Source organism: Ascaphus truei, chromosome 3, assembly GCF_040206685.1.
Source record: "Ascaphus truei isolate aAscTru1 chromosome 3, aAscTru1.hap1, whole genome shotgun sequence".
Classification (NCBI taxonomy): Eukaryota; Metazoa; Chordata; class Amphibia; order Anura; family Ascaphidae; genus Ascaphus; species Ascaphus truei.
Window position 1 is genome coordinate 302,185,588 of NC_134485.1, and position 23,379 is coordinate 302,208,966.

At 43.2% G+C, this 23,379-nt stretch overlaps 1 protein-coding gene across 9 annotated transcripts in view; it reads left to right on the forward strand.

Annotated features, from left to right (window-relative positions):
• The window catches only part of DIAPH3 (diaphanous related formin 3), a 782,005-nt gene that overhangs the window by 64,076 nt on the left and 694,550 nt on the right, over positions 1-23,379 (forward strand). For all 9 annotated transcript variants that reach the window (XR_012799927.1, XM_075591046.1, XM_075591039.1 and 6 more), the window contains exon 3: positions 5,324-5,497. Coding sequence is in view for 8 of the 9 variants with exons in the window: in XM_075591046.1 (XP_075447161.1) it covers positions 5,324-5,497 (174 nt within the window). In the remaining variant the exon portion in view is untranslated. The remainder of the gene's footprint in view (positions 1-5,323; positions 5,498-23,379) is intronic.

Below are 23,379 nucleotides of genomic sequence, written 5' to 3' on the forward strand. Positions count from 1 at the left end.
AAACATAAGACAATTATGTCAATTAGCACACCATGTGGAAAGCATAAAGTTACATCTTACAGTCTTTTATAGAGCAAAATTCCAGTTCCTACATTTCTGTTTAATTAATTTTAGATTAGTGTCACTGCCAATTATCAGTGTGATTACTCACTAAGAGATAATGCTCAATAGGGTGCTCATTTAACTATCCTTGAAGATAAGTGTTAGTAATTTACAAATCCAATGCACCCAAGATGAAGCATCCGCACAGCACTGAAGAACGGGCCTTATCACCTCTGAGTGACATTTTAATAGAATTCTCAGAGTTTGAGTGATTCACAGATATCTGAAATGTGGTTTTTAATTAGAAGTTTAGCTTCATGTAGATTTCTACTATGTCATTATTTATTTTTTATTTTATTTACAGTGTAATAAGAGACTACATATTTTTTTACTTGATGTTTGCTTTGGCATATCACTGGTACACAGACTAAGTGGGCCATTATGTCATGGCCAACAGCCAGACGCACTGACTCGCGCACACACACAGAGACACCTCCACACGCACTGACTGAAACACACACACGTGCTGACTCGCACACACTGACTAAAAGGCACTGACGCACGCGCATGCGCACCTGCACGGACTGACAAACACACACACGCACTGGCACACACGCACTGACTGGCACGCATTGACTGACACGCACGCACACACTGACACGCACACTGACTCACGCACATGTACACACTGACACGTACGCACACGCACACACTGACACGTGCATGCAAGCACACACACGTATGCACACACTGACACACACTGACTTCACAGATATATATATATATATATATATAAGTGCAAATAGCTAAAGCACGTGTTCTAAGTTAAACTTCTTTGTGTTTTGGTGCTGAAATTGTGTTTTGATTTTTAATTAAAAACATCATCATCACAAATACAATTTCTGTGACCAAAACAGTGACAAAAGACAAAAGTTAAACTTAAAATGCGCGTGCTCGGCGCACATACTCACTTTTTTTTTTACTTGCTGTTTTTTTAAATATATAATTCTTTTAATTTTTAAAGGTACAGTTCTGATTAGCCAGTTCATAATAACCATGTAACATGGTAGAAATGCTGTTAAATGGTTAAGTACTTTTTACTATAACTCTTCAAGATACAAAATTATATAGACGACTTTCATGTGTCTTGAGATACCTTCCTTGTTCGATATTGTCCGAGTCTCTATTGTTGCACCCAGGTACCATACCAGTTTTTGTTGGAGTGCTGCCACTCTGTTTCATATATATGCGAGGCAGAAGAAATGTTTGTAGCCCCATCAAAAATAAACAAGCAATTAGGACCTGCACTCACCCACTGATTTTTCAGTATTATTCAACAATCATCTTCTGGCGCTTAGGTCCTGTGCCCTCACTACGGCAGATCAGAATATAATGTCCCAAATAGATCTGCACTCAGGAAAAAGAAATTAAAAAACCCTGTCTCTGTTGATGCTTCTGAAAACATACAGTTTAATAATGAACATTATCATGTAGTAACAGACCAAAAACCGGTTGGACACATACTTGCATATGCAGATACATCTGTAGCTACAGTAACCTTACGGTACGGCCCCAGTGCCTGCCCTGCACGCGTGCCGGCAGCCGAATTCCCCCGTCTGCAGGGGGGCATGGCCATGACGGCACCCGGCAGGCTCGCCCTCATTGGCTGAACTGCCGGGGGGTGTGGCCTAGCGCTCCGCCGCGAGTCCTGCTCTCAATTTTCTTGAGCAGGAGTTTGTCTGCGCAGCGCGGTGGCCCCCCCGCAGCGGTCCCGTCCCCATCGTGGGGAGGCTCTTGTCCCTGCAGCGTCCGCCACAGCGGGTGGCGCTGCAGTAGCCAGCGGGGACCTGGCCTTATTATTTCACCGCGGGGTGGTTTGCGACACAGGAGGATCAACGCTGTGGGGTGTTACATTCAGAAGCATGGACCACTCACAGCATGTTCGCTGCAGACCTGGTCTGTGCTGCGCCGTGCACTTTTGCTTCTTTGACTGTGGAGCCGGGTACAGTGAGTCTTACTGCACCAGTAGAGCTGAAGCGATGTTTCAAGGCCCCTGGCTCCTTCCTCAAGGACTATGCATGGTTTCCCCCCCCCCCCACCCTTTACGATCTGTGAGTACCGGTCAACTTGGGACATTATATAGTGGTGTAGCTCCAGACATCGCTATCGTGTCTCCTAAAGCCCCACATTTGTAAACTTTTGTGTCTGCACCAGAATTATTAGGTGAATACAATAATTTTGACTTCAGTGAATAAAATCGTATTTGTCCCAATCACTATTATTGCAGTTTCAGCAGGGTCCCATACCAGGCCTTGGATGCTGGCAATGATGAAACTCCCTTCCAATACACGTGGCTCATCCCAGTTGATATTTCCACAGTATATTTACACCCTGGGTAACAGATTACCAAAATGTTCTGTCCGCAAATGTATATAAAGTTATTAACAATGATAAAACATTTGATCTTTGTTTTTGTTGTGCAATTGTTTGCACTGTTACCAAAGCAGAGTTAATAAAGTACTTGTGCATTTTGTAGCAACAATGTAATTGTAAATTTTGACTAAATTGCAAATATGTTCTGCTTGTCACGCAATCTGTCAATCGTTTGTTAAATATTTTCAGGTTGCATTAGTCATATAATTTATATTAATTTGAATGGGTAAATCTAATTTGAGAAGAGGTGTTAAAATGTTAAGTCTCAAACGTGGGCTTGTTCATTACATCTCGTTTTTCTAATCTCGCTATTATTACTGACAAACTTTCATGGCACTTTAATTTGTTAATGTTAATTGCAAATGGTAATCTTGATGGTGGCCTAGCTTATTGAAAACAATGATTATATTAGAGCAATCCCTTTGTAACATTATTCCCTCATGGCAACAATGAAGAAAGCCATTGCGAGTATTTCTTTCTTTATACTTTTTAGGACACCAGTACTTTGGGTAAAAGGTCAAAGTTCTAAATGGCACCCTCACAACCTATCAGCTGTGAGAGGACATACTGGTTGGGGCTTTACAAACTTACAATAGACTTATTTGAAATGTGAACTTTTTCTTTTTCCATTTTTAACTCCTGGTATGCTGACCATTAGTGCCTCTACTTTGATTTGGGTGCTTGTGATATATACCATTATTATTATTATTATTTTTGTCCTCAATCTACAGGTGTCTGGATTTCTGCTTCAAATAACAAACTGTTTTAAATATTCATATAAACATTATCGGGGAACAGTGCTTTAGAAGATTGGTAGAAGTAAATAGTCATGTCTAAAGAAAAATAAACACAGAAGCGCACCAAGGGTCAAGATATATGTAATAAACGAGTAAAATAGTAACAAGTAAAAACTTACATATAAAATTATATAAGTCCAGTAGAGGCCAGTGCACAGGTAACTAGTTCAAACGAATGGTAGGCGCAGGAGGTATATGCTGAGGCTCACAGATCAGTCCCGCGCGCTGGGGCTGACTTGCTCGGCAAAACTCAGTTGTTACTTCCGGGTTGCGGCTTCTCGCAGGACCCGTGTTAAGTAGTCCGCCACAATCGCCGGTGTTCTGTACTTCCAGCACACATACCACTCGAGCGAGCTGGATGGAAGAGGCTCAAACCTATGTCGGAGGGCTGGAACTTGTACAGCCAAGAGTCTGGATACCAGTATGCACTGTGTGAACTCCGCGGAGTAACAACTGAGTTTTGCCGAGCAAGTGAGCCCCAGCGCGCGGGACTGATCTGTGAGCCTCAGCATATACCTCCTGCGCCTACCATTCGTTTGAACTGGTTACCTGTGCACTGGCCTCTACTGGACTTATATAATTTTATATGTAAGTTTTTACTTGTTACTATTTTACTTGTTTATTACATATATCTTGACCCTTGGTGCGCTTCTGTGTTTATTTTTCATTTCTATCCGACGTCGGAGTCTTCCCACGACGGTTATTGGTGAAGGAGGGGTACCTTCACATCGCAGCAGCAGCAAGAGGGGAAAGTTGATCTACTTCAAGATCCTTTTTAGGAAGCATGAGCGCGGTTTGAATCCTCCAGTCATGTCTAAAGGTTATGTTGTCTGTGACATGAGCAAGCCATAGAAAAGTGGGAGGCTATTTACATGTAGAACTTAACCTCGAAGTAAAAGACAATCACACAAATAAATTATAACCTACTTTAAAAAGTGCTTCAATCACTGGCGGGCAGTCACACTCTGAGGATATCCAATTAGGAAAAGGATGGAGGGAAACAAACATTTTATTAGTAGGTGGTTCAATTTCATGGCCGGTATGCTAGAACTAGAATGTAGCTCTCACTATTGAAGATATATGGAGGCTTACCATTGGTCTTTATAGGACTGGGCAAGGGTAATTTATTAGATGACCCCTCTCCTGGGGAAGGTGTTAACATTCATAGTTGGAGGGAACTTCACAAATTCGAACAGGACTCCCCAAGATTAGTCCTAAAGAACCACCAAAAGACCACATTTTCACAGAAGCTCATATTTAAGCACGTTGTTCTAGTCCAATTTAGATCTATAGACCTGTGTTTTCACGTTCCAATCGCTCAGTAAAATAACCTTTAAATAAAATCCCCTTTTGTTATGCAACTGATATGAATTACAGTGCTTTAAGAAGTACTCCTTCCATGACATTCTTGAGAAAAATGAATAAAAAAATAGCCTTGCATTGCTTTAATAAAAATACAACTATTATGTCCACTCAGGAAAATAACAGCCATTTTGCATGCTCTCTGCAAACATGCGACTTGATTTGGGTGCTCTCAGCAAACATGCGACTTACAAACTGAAATCTTATACTACGGAATAGTAATCCAAAGTAAATGCCATTGCATAAAGCATATATAAATGCTTTTTATCAAGACAGATTTTTTTTTTTGTATTCGGGCTGGAGGAACTTCTTTAGAAATGTGAGAAGAATTAGAGGTTTAGCTTTGTAAACTTATGTTTTTCTTAAATGTAGTGTTTTTGTGAAGGTTCACATTTGTCAGAATGTTGCCAGTGTCAACTGTTTTTGCCAGAATTGAAAGAAAATGGCAGTATATAAAGAGCCACATGACCTTCCATATTTACTTTTAATGTCTGTCGAATTACTTTGCAAAACTTGCAGTTGTTGCAAAAATTTACATAATGTCAAATTGTCTGATTCACAAACTTCTTAGAAAAAATGTGCACATCTTAGTTGACACAAACGTGTAAACTTGATGCAACTATTCCTTTTAATGTTTAAAAACCTTACACGCTTTATACTTTATCCTTCTTCCTTTTTTTTTTTTGTAGTTGGACAGATTCTCCAGCATTAGAATTCCTGGAAGCAAAAAAGAAAGGCCTCCTTTGCATTACATAAAAAATTCCAACCCTGGGAATGAATGGTCAACAGCCCAAGAATTTGAAGATTATCCTTCCAAACAGCTGTCTGAGAAAGAAGTTCTGGCACTGTTTGAGAAAATGATGGTAAGCGAATAATCTCTTCTATGAACCGTTTTTGTTGCTTACTGGTTTCAATTGCATTACTAAAAAATTGGATTATTTTATCATTATGACTAGATTACCCAAATTTGTCTCTAGGCTTTTTGGAAATGCTGTTGACACTGTTGCAGGCCCGATTGAGAAAATAGGCACATCTGAGCAATGGCCTTTTCCCCTTTCCCCATCTGTGTTGCTGTCATATTATGACTAAACTGTTTGTGTTAGTGGCGGTCTGCTCTCTTTCAGGTGGAAACGTATACAGACTGCCTAGTGAATTCAGTCATAGTCATTTAGAAAAACTAACAATTCCTGTGTTTTGAAATGATAGGTTTTAAAACCATAAAATAAAATATCACTTGTGAGCACATTCACATGTCTGAGACAGATCTGCAACCATTATCTCTTGGCATGCAGTGCTTCCACTGCAGCTAGGGATTCTGGGAAATGACATACAAATGAGCATACAGTGTCACCTTTTACTTCTTATCCATTTTTATCATGTACCTCTATAAGCACAAGCCTACCTGTCCTGGAACCTCTCTGTTTATGTTCCCTGTTCTGAGGCAGCCTGCAGTTCTCAGTGTGAAATTGCTACAAATGTATATTTCCCCCAGCTTCCAGCCTGTTGTCTTGGCAAACCCCCTGAACCTTTTAGTCCTTTGTATTGTTCCTGCCTTCCCTGCTAGTTGGCATAATCTCAATTTTTTTCCTGTTGGCCCAGGCTAACATGCTTCTTTTCAGTTCCAGCAGTCATTGTGGATAGTCACAGCTTGTCTAGCACCTTGGTACAGTATTGCAATACCTCTCCCTTACTTTTGCCACCTTCCCTAGTCCGCCCCCCCTTTTTTTGTTATTGTTGCTGCTTTACAATAAAAGCACAAAAGAAAGAAGGACTGTGTGCATCTACAGGGAGTGAGTTAACTGCCTGTCTCTACCACTTGCCACAGTCTGCTTGAGTCAGAACACTACCATATTAGGCAGTGATTATACCCAAAGCGGCCTCAAAATCATATTGCAGCAAGCCAATCAATGTTTACATACTGCACACAACGCGCGTCCCGCTTGGGCGGCAGACAGGAGAACAGATGAAGAAATAAGGGAAGGAAGGGGGGGGGAGGGACAAGGGGAGGATCCACTGCGGCAACAGTCAATGGAGAAACTGGACACTAAACCTTGTAAGAGAATAAGGAAAAATAGTCCCCTATTGTAGCACTCCTATTTGAATGAAATGATTAAAATTAAATTTTAAGTGTCAATAATATAAAATTTGTTGGACAAACTAACATAAACAACCACAACACATGCTACTCATATATTGATATATACCGATGCTCCTATGCTGGTATGCACTAGTGTCTAGCTACACATAGGTAATTTTATCAAATCAGTGACACCAATGCTGATAGGTATATATGATTGCCTCCTCTGCTTAAACACACCCTTGTAATGCCTCTTTTACCAACCATGAGGCTCAAACATTGTATGTCAGCTCAGATCACTCACTAGCTAGAAAGACACCATTTAACCAAGGAATATAACCCTCCTACTGATGCAGCGTCAGTTGACACATATTATGTGCATACGTTACTAAGTGCGTGCTGCTACTTCATGCTACCAGCTACTACACCCTCTAGAGCAGCGGTGCGTAAACTGGGGGGCTGGGGGCGCGAGTGTCTGCGGGGGCGCGGGGTTTACAGAGGCCCCGCGCACTTCCCGAAGGCACTTAAATTAAGAGCGGGGGAAGCGGGGAAGGCTCTGTAAATTGCACTTACCTTGGCTCCAGCGGCTTCTGGAGACACGTCGCCATGGCATTTGTTTAGATGCGCCGTCGCTATAAGCGCAGCCTTATTGTGTCCTTTGATTACATTACAAGCACTAGTATTTACCCCATTGTGTTCCTATGTAAGCCTATCAATAGCTCTGCATATTACACTGACTGAGTTATGGTTCAATAATTGGCAGACTTCGGAATCTGCATCCGGTCTTTATTGACACAATAGGTCACTAGAATCTTTCCCTTATTACATTGAGTTTTTATATACCTTCTGGACTGCCTCACATACATGTCTATAGAGTCACATACATGTCTATAGATAAAAGCCACTAGAAAGGATATTCTTTTCTCATAATTTGATATATTATAGAGTTTATAGCTACTTCTTGTCACAAGCCACCAATCATATATACCTATCGGCATTGGGGACACTGATTCGATACAATTACCTATGTGTAGCTAGACACGAGTGCATACCAGCACAGGAGCATTGGTATATACCAGTATACGAGTATCATGTGCTGTGGTTGTTAGTTTGTCCAACAATATGTTATATTATTGACACTTATTAAAGTTTGATTTTAATTAATTAATCATTTAATTCAACTAGGAGTGCTACAATAGGGGCCTCTATTTCCTTATTCTCTTATACGGTTTAGTCTAAGACAGGAAAACAGACCTGGGATTTTGTTCTCGGCAGGCGACGGCTGCATCACTTGAGCAGTTCAGCCAATGAGGGCAAACCTCTCACGACCACGCCTTCCTGTCTCCTCTGGCTTCCTCCTGCCTGCAGTTCACATGCCGCTTTGCCGGATCGCATTCATGACGTTGCCAGATCATGCGCACGGCCAGCTGGAGCTGGTATAATTGTAGCCTTGCACAGCTTTTTAGCACAGCCTGGGATAAAAAAGTGCATTGTCCGTAAACCTACTCAGACAGCTGCTCCAACCTTTTGAGTCTGAGGCTAGGTCCCCGCTGCAGCCAGTGGCGTGCGCCTCACAAGCCCCTTACCTCCTCCCTAGCAGTCCCTGGTGACTCTTTACTTCCTGGCTCACTGCATACTGTGACGCGTCAGCCAGCAGGGGATACAAGTAGATAGTGTTCCCGTGGGGCGACGCATCACATGGTGCGCCAGGGAGCCAATGAAGAGGGGAGATAGCCGGCAGCCTGGCATGAACAGGGGAGGGGGGGGGGGTGAATCCTTCCTCAATACTCATCAGTAATGCTTTTAATGGCCGTCCTTATTAACTTTCCAAATGCAGCAACAATTAAAATGTTAACATCCTTGACTGTGAGACTCTAGAGATACATTTGGTGACATCGGACCTGGTCACCCTTCCATCAAGCCCAGCCATTCTTGCTCACACACACATATATATATATATATATATATATATATATATCTGTACATGTACATGTGTACACACATACGTTGATGGTAAGCGGATCCTTCACTTGGAACAGAAAATGTGACATTGTCCTCCCTCCCCCCCCCGTCATGACCTTGCCCACCAGACCTGTTTTGGCCACACCCCAGCGTCTAAAAAAAAAAAAAAAAAAAAAAAAAAAAAAAAAAAAAAAAAAGCTGCTAGCAGATCGCGGTGAAGCACCGTGCCCGTGCCACCAGGACGCAAGGTGGGCGTAAAGGCACGTGCTGCGGGACCTTGGCCTTATCAGTGTGTGGCTGGTTATACTAGCTTTGCAAAGTGAAGCTGGAATAGATTTCAACAACACATAAGTTTTGGTAGGTAAAAAGTGATAACACCCACTGTACAGTGTACAGTAAATAAAATCACCTTTCTTTCACTGTGAAAAGCACTTTTTTAGTCACCATAACGTACTTGTATAACATGAGGTTAAAACAAATTAACAATAAAAAACAATAAATAAAACCCATAAAATAAATTGGCAAGTAACATTTTGGATCTTGCTCTGAGAAAATGAACGAAGGTTTGTTTTGGCACTTTTTATGCAAACACAGTTGGTGTTCTATAAAGCAATTTAATATTTCATGCAAATGTGGATGAAACACATTTTCTATTTATTTGGCAAGGCTAAACTGAGCATTAACTACAATTTTATTAAAGCATTATAAAGCCCTCTATCCCCCTTAGTAGGAAGCCAAACGAGCGAGTTGAGGAGGTCATAAGTAGATATGCGCCTTGAAGAGCAGGTGATTATTTCAGCAGCAGCAGCATTTTGAAGGGATTGTAAAGTAGAGAGGTGTGAAGCAGGGAGGCCACATTACGGCTGAGTCCCCAGTCTTTACTGTGACACGGGTGCCCGGCGGGGGGGCGGCGCGTGCACAGCGCTACACCGCGATCTGCGGTCTGGGGGGAGAGGGAAGGTTTACGACGGGAGGGGGTGTGGCTATGGGTTTGCGGGGGCGTGGCCATGACGTCCCGTGGCTGGATCGCCCTTATTGGCTGAACTGCCGGCGTCGTAGATGTCAAGTTCAAATTCCCCTGTCTCCCTTAAAACCTGTCGCGCACCGCTGGGGAAAGGTGCGCGACAAGGTAGGGACTGGGACCGGCCGGACTGGAGGGGCGGGGCTTGATAGCACAGCGCACACCGAGCCATGCGCTGTGGCGGTGACTGGGACCGCAGCCTAAGGAATGTTGCAGTAATCAATATGTTCTGAAGGAATAAACGTCAAGATTTAGTACTGGCATCTTTATGTGAGGAGAAGGAAAGGGAGGAGTTGAATGTAACTCCTAGGCAGCGTTAATCTGGGACTGGTTTGATAGTAGTGTTATTGACTGTAATAGAGAAGGGAACAATGGGATCTGGTTTGGGAGGGAATATATAGAACTTGATCCATGGCTCCTCAGTAGAGCAGTACAGATGTAGTCGGCCTTGCTGTTTTCAGCGAGTGGTCCCGTGAACATGCCGATTGTGGCCCGGGAGGATTAGCGCCGCAAGGTTCCCATGGAAATGAATGGACCCCCGCAGCCCTGTCCTGGCTGCCACTTCCCCCCAGTGCCGCTTTTTTGCGAGTTTTGGTCGTAGCAACGAAAAAACAGGAAGGCTGATTACATCGGTATGCTTTTCCAGTACGCCAACACTCATGGTGTTACAATACTGACTAAACATGCATACTTTGCTTTCTGCATACCTGCACTCATTTTGTTGAACACCTCGGGAGATAGTTGCATTTTTGTGCAGACTTCATTCACTACACATTTCTCCTGTCCTCTATTTTTTTTTTTGATTGAACAGTTACTTTACGTTTTTAACCCAACAAATCTAACACGTCTTTGACTTCTTCATTCGCCTCTGTCTACACCATGCTTCGCTCTTTTCACTACACTACACAACTTTTTCAAGAGCAAGGTGGACGATGGCTGCAGAAAAATTCCCTCTGTCTTTTCCACGCCTGTCTGTTCTAATAGTCCTTCCTTTGATTTATTTGTCTCTAGTCACAGAGGAGTAGCGTCCCAGCTGCTTTTCTCCTCAACCATCACTACATGCAGCCTCAACACCATTCCCTCCATCTCCTTAAACCTCTTGCTACCCTATAAGTGAATGGGCTGAAATCCAGTCCCGAAATCCGGTGCGTAAAAAAAAAAACCATACTGTACAGCATAAATAATTACTAAGTCCATGATTGAATGTTGGTGGTGTATCAGCAGGAATCCTTATTATGATATCAAAGTTCTGTGAGGATTTTAACTTAACGTAACTGTGAGTGTTTATAAATGTGACTGAACCCTTGACTGGGAAGATGGGAGGTAGTTGCAGACGACCCTTAGAAGTGGGACTACCAGCGTTTGCATACACCACAACGACCCTGAGGGTATGCACATAATAATAATATTAATAATAATAATGGATCAACTGGCATGAGTATCAGCACAATGAAGTTGAAAAATACACGTATTGCAACAAATCACGGTCCGCCGTCTGAACGATGATTCTTTCGGGCGTGCTCCCAGGCACTAAATGTGAATCAGGAGAAAAACCCGACGAGGAACAGCTGACTGACGTCCAGCTTTGCTCATTTACAGTGCACTGGCTGTTCCTCATCGGGTTTTCCTCTCGCTACCCTGGTCCTCATTCTCATTCATGCCTTTCACGCATCTCGACTCTGGCACTTTTCCATCTTTTTAAGCTTATTCTCAAGCATAACACCATTGACTGTTCTTTCAATTCTAACTAACTACAGGCATACCCCGGTTTAAGGACACTCACTTTAAGTACACTCGCGAGTAAGTACATATCGCTCAATAGGCAAACGGTAGCTCACGCATGCGCCTGTCAGCACGCCCTGAACAGCAATACCGGCTCCCTACCTGTACCGAAGCTGTGCGTAAGCAGGGAGACTATAGAGCCTGTTACACATGTGTTATTTACATCAGTTATGCACGTATATGACGATTGCAGTACAGTACATGCATTGATAAGTGGAAAAAGGTAGTGTTTCATTTTAAGTACATTTTCACTTTACATACATGCTCCGGTCCCATTGCGTATGTTAATGTGGGGTATGCCTGTATTTCCACATCTCTCATGAAGTACTTAACCCTCTCTTTAATTCTGCATCCGCACAGCATACTGAAATGAAACCGCACTCCATGAAGCAGCTAATAGCCTCTGTATTGCCAAGTTACAAGGAAATCACTCCATTCGGATTCTTCTTGACCTTCTTGTTTTTTTTTTTTTGTGCTTTCTATCCTGTTGACCACACTCTTCTCCTGCAGATTCTTCACTCTAGGCATCGGTGGCACTGCCCTCTTCTAGTTTTCTTCCTAATTCTAGTTTTCTTCCTACCTCTCACTACTCCTTCAGTGTTTCCTTTGCCAACTCTTCTCTACCTCTATTGATATATATGTTCTCGCCGAGTGACAATAACTTCTCTAGCCTCAGCTGTCATCTCTGCACCTGATAATATTCCTGAAGTTCTGTCACAAATCATGGATTGCCTTTCAGCCGTTTGACTGGATGGGCATTCTTCACCTTGGACATTAAGTTTAACATGGAGCAACGTGCACTACCGCCCAAACCAGGCCTCCTCATGCCCGTATCTATTTTTCAATAGTACTACTATCCATCAAGTCTTGAAAGTATGTGGTCTAAGGGTTACATTCGACTCCTCTCTCTGCTTTTCCCCACATGGAAACATGGAAACACAATGACTAAATCTGACCGTTTTCCTTTTCCACAACATTGCAAAGATACTCCCCTATCCCTCAACTAAAACACTAATGCATACACTAGTTCTCTCGTGTATTGGTTACACTAATGCATACACTAGTTCTCTCGTGTATTGGTTACACTAATCCATATACTAGTTCTCTCGTGTAATGGTTACACTAATGCATATACTAGTTCTCTCGTGTATTGGTTACACTAATCCATATACTAGTTCTCTCGTGTATTGGTTACACTAATCCATGTACTAGTTCTCTCGTGTATTGGTTACACTAATGCATATACTACTTCTCTCGTGTATTGGTTACTGTCACATTCTTTTATATGACCTCCCTGCATCACTCCCCTCTCCCTTACAATCTATTTTATATGCTACAGATAGAATAATTTCCTGCTCTTCTAGACTGTTATCTGCTGTTGGCTTCTATTCTCTCTGAATAAACGGCAACATTCTCCTTCTTTCCTTTAATGCTGTACACTAGTTTACATTTCCATGTATCACTATTCTGATCTCTAGTTACACCTCTTACGCTCAACCGTAGGATATATCATCGTTGCACCTTTTACCTCTGCAGCCCTCTCATATCTCGCTCCTTTTCACTGCTCTCCCCACCTAAGGAACTCTCCTTAGCGCAATATTTGTCAAACATCGTAACTTCCTGTTTTTTAAAGCTCATCTAAAAACTCCCCTTAAAGCTGTAGTTCAAGCAATAGCCTACATTTTTTTTATTTAAATAATTCAGTTCTGTACTATGAGAAAATACTTGTAGCATTTAAAAAAAAATAAAGACATTTTTAATGTATTCTAATGTAACAAGCATTTTTGTTTCTATAGCATCCATTTACAAAGTTACATCACCTTCCTTTTCTGAGACGGGCTCTGGCTCTTGAGCCCTGCCCTCTCTCTAGCAGTGCACCAATTATATGTAGTGCCTGCCTAGTCACATGATCTTCGACACAGAACTTTGCATCTTGGGTAGTCTTTTGCTGCCCTAACAGTGATTTTAATGAACCCCTGAGCCGAATCTTCAGCGATCGATTACAGGAGAATGGATCGACCGGCAACTTAGCTAATCACATGTCAGTGTGCAGATTGTATTGATGCACATATTGAATATAAAAAAAATAAAAATACATTTTAGAAACGACAGCTGGAACTGAAGCTTTAAGAGAAGCATCTGTTTAAATTATTTCCGCTTACACTGTGTATGCCCTGTCGCGTGTACGGCCTCCTTGACTTGAACTTTGAATTCATGCACTTTTATTCCTGTGTGTGTAGGTCTCACATTGTACCACTTGGATTGTAAGCTTCTTTGGGCTTTGTCTCCCTTATGTTTGCTCCTCTTATCCCAATTAGTTATAGTTAATTTTTCCTGTATTAAAATGTTGTAAAGTGCTCATACAATTTGGAGCTTAAAAATAAAGAAAATGATACATGTATGATGTAAGACAAAGCCAAGGGGACAGTTTTTAAGTAAGGCCACGTCCATAGAAGGACAAGCAGCGCTGAGCCGTGCGGACGCTCCGCGCTGAGCCCCGGCATTTTCAATGAGGATGTCTTTAGAGGGGGCTCACGCGAACGTCCGCAGGCGTGCTGACGAGTTGGATTTTTCAGCCGACAGCCAAGCTGTTTTTCAGCGCGCTGTCGGCTGAAAAAAAAACCAATCGGCGCGTAGCAGCGTCAACGTCACGGCGCCGTGATGTCGGTGCGTCGCGGGCAATTGGCCCAGCGACGTCACTGCCCCGCCTCCCCCGCCTCCCGATCGCAGACGCTGGCTCGCCTGCATGGGCATGAAATCGCTCATGCTTGATCAGGTGAGCATCGGCGTCCGCGCGGCTCAGCGCTGCTCCACGTTCTATGGACGCAGCCTTAGTGTTGAAAGAGAAACCGAGCAGCCAGGGAAGTTCTGCACATCGAGCTCTTAGATTCTCCCAAAATAATTTATTATCACAAATAAAACCTTTTATCATCATAGTAAAAATAGAATAAAATCACATTGCTATAACTGAACATCTACCCCCTGGGATCCAGGTAATGTAGGTACAAATAATCACAATGTTCAGTACAAATGTAAATGCCTAGTGTCTCAAGCGGACATTGCGGTGGCTATACTGTATGCATCTCTAACAACAACTAATAGGTTGTATGATGCTCAAAAAATCTCCTATTTCAATATAATTGTACAATAATCAATAGTGTTGGATGCACATCCATATATATGTACAGAAAGGTTGAATAACGCACAGAGCCTCTTCTGTCTCAATTATAAATAGAGATTTGCCCTAGTAAATGCATGTGTTCCTGGCAAAATAGAAAAATAATAGGAAATGTAAAGAGCGAGTAAGGAGAAAATATTTGTTGTGTCCCTCTGACCATGCCACTCCAATGGAGGATGTGTCCCTATGATTGTCTGTAACAGAAGATTTCCCTATGAATATACGAAAATGTATAGTTTCATAGGAAACTGTCTGAGCATGATGCAACTGTAGGAATTGCATTAGGAGATAAAGGAGTGTGTATGTGTGGCCACCTTTTGGATGTTGTTAAACATAGGTAACTTTACTGTGATCCCGAATTCTGACTATTTAGTATCCCTTCTGTTGCGGGACTTTTTCTTGTGTTTTTGATGTTAAAATGTTTGTCCATATTTCTTTTTGATTCATAAACAGGCTATATCTATATCTAAGACAAACTGTTGTATAACATGTAAACATTTTCATGAAAGCTATATTCATTTCAAATATCAAGACCTTTCCAAATGTAATGAAAATAAGAAACTGTACCAACAAAAGTTTTTCTGTTTGCTGCCATGTTTGGTGTTCTGCATCGTTTAGCTCTCCAGCTGTCACTTCTTGTGAGGTTATTTGACTCTGCGTGAGACACATTTGGAGACAGCAGGACTGTTTCTATTATACAGTATATAAAGTTTCTTTTGAGCCTAAGCTTTTTTAGCAGTGATGTACTGCAGCGGTGCGCAAAGTGGGGGAGGGGGTGGGGCTCTCTTCCCCCCCAAGGCATTAAATGCCGGGGGATTGCGTGAGGTCCCTGCAACTCTAAACTTGCCTTGTCTCTGCAGCGTCAGGACTCGTGTCCATGGCAACGCAGCGTCAAATCACGTCGCGGGTTACGTGACGTCGCATGACCCTGCGCGACGTAGGGGTGGGACGCACCACCAGAGGTGAAGAGGCAGAGGCGGCGCAGCAAAAAAAGTTTGCGCTCCTCTGATGTACTGTATCACCAGAATTGGTGCCATCTACACTGTTAGTTCCACTGGATTTTCTGTAATTTAAGAGGGAGAGTTGAACGTGGTGTTTAATCACTTGGATGTCTGCGACCTGGAACTGGAACTTCATGTGTCATGCATTACTTAACCAAGAGGGCAACCACCGGTTCTCATCTTAAACATTTAACACTTTAAGTACTTTTTGGGGAAGGGGGGTTGCGGTAGTATTTAGAACAGGGGTTCTCAACTGGGGTGCCGCAGTATGCTGCTGTGCCGCCGCCCTTGGGGGAAACAAGCTGCAGGCTGTTCAGCAGTAGTGTTTCACACTATTTGGAGACTGATAGGCTTAGAAGAAGGGCGAGGGTGGTCGATAAGGGGTGAGTGAGGTATGAGGAGCAGGGGTGCCTCAGATTTAAAGAAAATTATCCAGGGGTGCTTGTATTCAAAAAAGGTTGAGAACCACTGGTTCAGGATGTAGTAGGTGAAGCTTACCATTAAACTACTATTGTGTAGTTAATATCTGTTTCTTTTTTGATATATGAAATGCAAGGTATAGTTGTGATGGTAATTTTAAGCACTTCAGCTTTATATTAAAATATTGACATCTTTAACCCTTTACTTGGGGTAACTACCGCATCATGGGTTGTGACACTCCAGGGGTCCCATGACGTAGCGGCTACATCATGTTATTTACTAGTCTAGGGGAGATTGCATTCTGAGCTCCTCTGCTGTGGTAAATGGAATCTGGCGGTAGAACGAAAGACCACTCCTGTTCCGTCATCAGTGACAGTGAAAACCTGATCGGGAAGTGCTGGGTTAACGCAGAAATCATCCACTTCCCAGCTCAAAAAACTTTTTTTTTTTAAATTTGTTATGGTGGGTAAAAAGGGGACTAAAAACCCTCCACCGTATAGAATATATCATATAAAAATATTACTTGTGAGCACATTCACGTGTCTTAGACAGGTCTGCAACCTTGCTGTTCGCCATTATCACCTATCATACAGTGCTTCCACTGCAGCAAGGGATTCTGGGAAATTACATGCAATTGAGCACACAGTGCCACCTTTTGTCGCAAGTCCATTATAACATGGAACCCATAAGCGAATGCTCGCTGTTTTAAACACAGCTTTTAAACATAGCCTGGGATGAGATGCAAAGTCCAGGCTATATTTAAAAGCTGTGTTTAAAAACGCGAGCATTCATGGGTTCCATGTAATAAAGGATTTGAGACAAAAGTTGGCACTGTGTGCTCATTTGCATGTAATTTCCCAGAAACCCTTGCTGCAGTAGAAGCACTGTATGCTAGGTGATAATGGTGAAAAGCAGGGTTGCAGACCTGTCAAAGGCTGTGGCCAGGCAGGAAGCTGGCACTCGTGTGCTGCGCCCTGCTCGGCCAGGCATTTTGTGGCCTGCTAGGTGCGCGTGGGGGGGTGGGGGGTCTGGTTCGCCCTCATTGGGCGAACCGCTCATGTGACGAGCGAGCGGCAAATTCAAATTTGTTTGCTTGGCAAACAGGTAAGCGCAGCGCATGCTCACGCTGGCCACACACATTCTCCTGCAGGCTCTCTCCTTCCTCAGTTAGGGAAGTGCTTAGCTCCCTCCAGCTTGCCCTCTGCATCCACGTGCTGAGATGTGCTGCTTCTTCTTCTTCATGCTCCTTATTCTGCTGGTTCTCGGCTCCCTTCCTCTCCCCAGCTCTCCGAAGCCAGATCCAGACTAAGATTGCTGTCAGGATCCCCATTACCACAGCTACCCACGTGCTGCTCATGGTCGCAGATCCCTGCTTTGTTCCTGTAGGACTGAAAGGATGCTGCGCGCTGACTGATACTGCAGCTTCCTCCCCTTTTGGTTGCAGAGAGGAAGGGGGGAGTGTACACACACACACACACACACACCACCACACCACCACACCACCACACCCCCTCCTTCCCCCCCCCCCCCCCATCTCTCACGGAGGCCATTTTTTTCCCTTAGCAATCCCGGTTATAGCGCGGTGGCAACGGGTGGACCCCAACCACCGCGTTATAACAAAGTTCAGCTGTACTTCTTTTTTTTTTTTTTTTTAAATGCCATTAGTGCCTAATCTTAACACTCAAATGGATGTGTGTTTACTTGGTTGCTTTATTTGTGTGGAACCCGGCCCCTCTTTTGCTTCAGGATCAACCCCGATTAAACTAGCTCATACGGGAATCCTGGTTAGTCCTTTGCAAGTGACCGCAATACCTTTTTGGCCTATTTGGGAACTACTACTTCCATACAGACTGAGAGGAATATTAATGCGGATTCGCGATTAGTTAGAGCTGACACCCATGGAGCCTTCTTTCCTGAGGCCCTCTGTGGCATTCCGTTGTCCTGTCTCGTACATATGTTAGGATCCAAGAAGAAGGCTAATGGAGTCCAACTTAGATGGGCATTGTCCCTCTCTACAACATAATAAAGCAGGGGGGCTTGGTCTGTGCTATTACTTTATGAAAATCACTATACTCTCCCGTAGGCTCCTCTCCTCTTGTCCTCTGGGAACCTGAACTTCCCCCTATCTTTTCTATCCCTTTTGACCTCAGTATCCTAAGGACAAGACAGGGTGAGTCCTAGCACAGACTATCTCGCTATTAACGCCTCACAGCAATTTGGTAACCCTATTGAGGGAGGATTACAGAATGATCAGTAATTCAATTCCCTTTTCTTGTTTTAGAAAGTTTTCTAAAACATGTATACTATAAAATAAGACAGGAAAGGAGTCTTATTTAAACGAATAGCTTCTTTGAAAGGAAAGTGGACTTGTGTGTTAAAAGAATAAAAAACAAAGTGGGACTTTGGGTTTGTAAATAAAGTACTGGTAGCCTGTTACCACTTACAGCCATCACGTTCCATCACACTTTGACCACTGACGGTGATTACTGATCCCTGCAGACTGTGCAAGACGCCTGTCTGGTACTTGTACAAAGATGGCAGACTTGTTTTGTATCCCTGTAAGGAACACACAAAACAAACAAAAAGCATTGGTTTACTGCCAAAATAAAGAATCTGAACAAGGACAGAAGTGTTTTTCATTTGGTTACAGACCTATGTAAATCATGTTTATTTATTTTCTTTTCAATCAAGCAAGCTGTTCTGTTTAGGAGTTTTATTTACTGAATTGCTCTGCCTGGATGTTAATGAATGTGTTGGTAACACCATTTGCTTCAGGGGCTAAACGTATAAATCCATCAACACCAAAACGTAATCGTTTATAACAGATCAGCCATGGAGGCAGAAATCCATTCCAGTGACAAAACCGTTGCTATTGAATTCTCCCCTGGCAAGTTTGCTAATAAATGTTTTGAATGTAACAAATTGGAATTAATTTGTTTCAGTGTGGCCAAGGTGCTTCTGTTTATTTTGCAATGACCTTTTGTAAAAAGTTTGTTCTGTAGTTTGTTTTATGTATTACATTGATGCCTTCAACCTATTCAATTGTGGTAACAATACAGTAACCAATGGGTTAACTTGTTTTAAAAATACCAAGTTTTCTGTCTCCTGTGAGGTTATCTGGGTCAACATGGTCTTTGCATTAATGGGCCAATAAAACAATGGGAAAACGATGTTTAGAACAGTAGTGACTGATGCAAGTGTTCTCATTTGGCATGATCTCTAGGCCGACTTCAAAGGCATTGTAACAATTCCTGACACAGTTCTTGTTAGTAGACAAAATGTGACAGAAAGGGTACTCTCCATTTCCTTAAAGATTTAAAAGTTTGATAATTAAAATCTGGTATTCCCTAGGATAAAAAATATATTGTTTTTTTGATGAGCCGAAATAGAGTTGTACTAACATTAAACATTACAGGGCTGGGTTGCATATCTCAGATATTTGGTTCCTCATTGAAAAGTAGAGGTTGCATTGACAAGTCTAGGGTATTTTATACTCTGATTAATTTAGGTTTAAAATCATTTTCTACCAGCAATAAATGTCTTGAAAGATTGATGAGCGGGAGATAAGACACCCACAAGCAAGCTCTCAATGCACCTAACCCATAGCCTGACCAATTTTTCCCACCTCTACCCACTACAAAGACCTCTTAACAATTACTCTGCGCATCACAAAAATGTTACACATGTAACCCCACCATTATTTTACTAATTAATGTACAGCGTCCTGGGTAAGGGCGCTATATAAATGTTATAAATAAATGTTACTACTTCGGTTATCACACAATTGTTTTGTTAAATTGCTCAATATTGTTGGTGGCAGCTTAATCGGTTTTAATGGAGCTGTAAAAAGTATGTTACCAGACACACTCGGAACATGTTCTTATATTATTTATTCAAAAACAGCAGAAAATAACGAAAAATGTATCCTGTATTATTCCACAAAATGGTTGACTTAGGATGCAGTGTACACAGGAGCTAAATAAGTCACGTAGCACCATATAAAGTTTTTCTGAGCTGAGCATGTTTACACAGTATGGGATGCCAGCTTCCTCCAAGTCCTACAGTTTTAGGTCTACTGTAGATAAACAGAATTTGTGTATATAATGGCCGGGTCGCATCTTTATAGGATGCGGTAGTCCTTAATCCTTGTGATACAAACACCCACACATACTTCTGGCTAGAACGTCCTAGTATAAGCAGACTATACTACGGATCACGCCTTATGGTCGAGAGATTATCTGTTGTACGGTCTGCTCATTCTATATCTCATTTATCAAAATAGAATTAGGTGAGCTTAGACCTATCCCTGTAACTGAATGGATCAGTATTACTATGCATTTATGTAGTATCCTGACATTTATGTCATAAATACATTTATGTAGTATGCTGGTAGGAAACAATAATTTGCTATACATGTATAGAAAAGAAATACAAAAAACCTGCGCTCCTCCCAAATTGGCGTGAGATTCTACATTTCCTTTCTGTCCATCAGGCAGCACTATGGGTAGTAAGCTCCACCTCCTCAGGTTGGACAGGATCAAACTTGCACATTCCCTATAAAGGGACCTCCCCTTTACCTGTGCAGTGCTTTTTCCTGTCCCATCTGGTGGTAGGAGCTTGCACAGAGAGATTTTATTATTTTTTCCCTTGGTGGGGGGGTGGGGGAGGAGAGGAGAGGGGGGGTGGTGGTCTCATGCTACAGGTCCATACCTAATGGTGACTTACATGGGGAGAAGGGGGCTAAGAGCACCCTTTTCCTAAAGCACAATAGCTAGAAAAAGGAGCCAGCTCACAAGGTGAGCCTGGTCTTCCTTTACAGGGCGACAGATGTCGCTTACCTCTCTGGAAGCTGGTGGAATGTTTCAGTTGGCGTCCCCAGGACCCATCGCAGCACCCTGAGGAGACAGCGAGTGCTTCAGCCGACCAATTGGGCGGAGGGGGTGGGGGGTCCAGCATTGGGTCAGACACAGGTAATTCCTTGTGAGTCTGCAGAGCAGTCATGTACCAAGATGTGTGCTGTCAAAGGTGAGCACAGGCAGGACGTTTGACGTCACTTCCAATTGTAGGACAACACGTGACTAGCAGACATTTTAAAAACCAGGAAAACAGTCAAACGTGATGTGAGGAAACATACTGGAGACACGGATTTCAGGAAAGCAGCTTGTGAGCGAATTAACCCCTTAACTACTGTCTAATGGCAAATTGAAGGGACATGATTCAGAGGAAAAATCTTCTGAATCGGGTAAGGATGTGAACAACCTTTACCTGACAAGTATAAGAAACAACTATGTAATGCCTGCATAAAGCCACAGGCGATGGAAGGAAATGACATCCAGATCCAGGGTTTTCTGTGATGGTTTCAGTCAGCGATGCAGCAAACATTTGATAGTTTTAAAACACACACACACACACAGCATCAGGAACCTTGTTGCAAAGAGAAAAACTTCTGACATCTTACGAACACAGATTCTATTAGAGGCATTACTCGGCGTCCCCTCCGGAATCTGACTAGGGATCCTCGGAAAATACAGAATTCTCAGAATATTCTTCTTGTGAAGTAAGAGATTAATTTGCAAACGTCACAACAAAAGATCTTGACAAACTGTTGAAAGCAGTAATGGAACCATCCTTGTCAGGAAAATTAAACCAGGTGTATCCCTTTGACTCAGAATATTTTATTCTGAGCATTCCATTCATTATTCAGAGTAAAATTAGAGCAACTTTTGGAAAAATTAAAAGATAAGGCGAGAGGGTTGCCCTACGATGGTAGTTTTGGGCCACGAAAACAATCTATAAAAGAATTAGTCATGCAAGAGCTTTAGAGGACAGTCATCTTCTTCCGGGACTAGACCAGGGGAATTTCCACAAGAGAAAGATCAATAGTTACCTCAAGCTACCAGAGACCAACAGCCTTCTGATGCCAGATTTCCAAGGATCAGTCATCAAATAGGGTGAAGAGTCCTGCAGTTTGCTACTCTGTGGCAGATCGCTGGGTTCATCAGCTAAAAGATAAAGGGGTGATGAACAAGGTTCGAGAAGCCTCTAACAGTGTGTCTAAGGCCTGGGACATAGTAAGCGCTTAGGTGCTGCTGCTCGCTCTTGCTCGCTCTGCCAGGAGCTTTTTGCTGTCCTGGCAGAGGAGACAGCAAGCGCGCTTGGGAGGCGGGTATCACTGTGTGTGTGTGTCACTTGGTAGCTGTCAGTGTGTGTGTGTGTGTCACTTTGAAGTGGTCTGTGTGTTTGTGTGTCACTGGGAACCTGTGTGTGTGTGTATATGTGTGTGTCTGTGTGTGTGTGTGTGTGTGTGTCACTTTGAAGTGGCCTGTGTGTTTGTGTGTCACTGGGAACCTGTGTGTGTGTGTGTGTGTGTGTGTGTATTATATAATATTTTAAAAATGAAAAAAAAAAGACATGTGAGAATAAATTATTTATTAACATTGTGCAACTTTGATAAATATATTCACTCACTTACACACGCACACACGCACACACGCATACATACACGCACACACATGCACACGCGCACACACATGCACACACATGCATACATACACACATACACACACACATATACACACACACACATACACACACACACACACACACACACACACACACACACACACACACACACACACACACACACACACACACACACACACACACACACACACACACACACACAGACACACACAGACACACACAGACACACACAACACCCCTCCATCTCCCGCGCAGGCAGGGAGACAGGCACAGGGATCGGGGCAGAAGGGAGACACATCACCCGCTCCCCCCTTCCCCCCCCCGCCCCCCACGAGGCAGCGCAACACCCCTCCATCTCCCGCGCTGGCAGGGAGACTTGGATCGGGGCAGAAGGGGGACACATCACCCGCTCCCCCCCCCCCCTCCTACACACACACACACACACACACACACACACACACACACACACACACACACACCTCTGTGCTGCCTGTGTAGGACTGGCTGCAGCCCCATTGGATGGGAGCGGTCACGTGACCGCTCCTCCGCTTCCCCGAGCGGCAAATTTCAAACCTGCCGCTCTCGAGGAAGTTTCTCCTCCTCCGCACGCATCAGCACGCATGCGGAGGGAGAAACTATAGCCGTGCTGATAACTGATGCAGGGGCTTTGTGCATCTGTTCAGCACGGCTCAGCCACGCTGAGTGCACTATGTCCTGGGCCTAAGGCTTAGTCCATAGAGACTGAAGCCGTGTGGAGGCGAGGCCTAATAAAGAAGAGGACACAGAGGCTGTTCGAAAATTAAAAGCGGACGGCTGGGTAA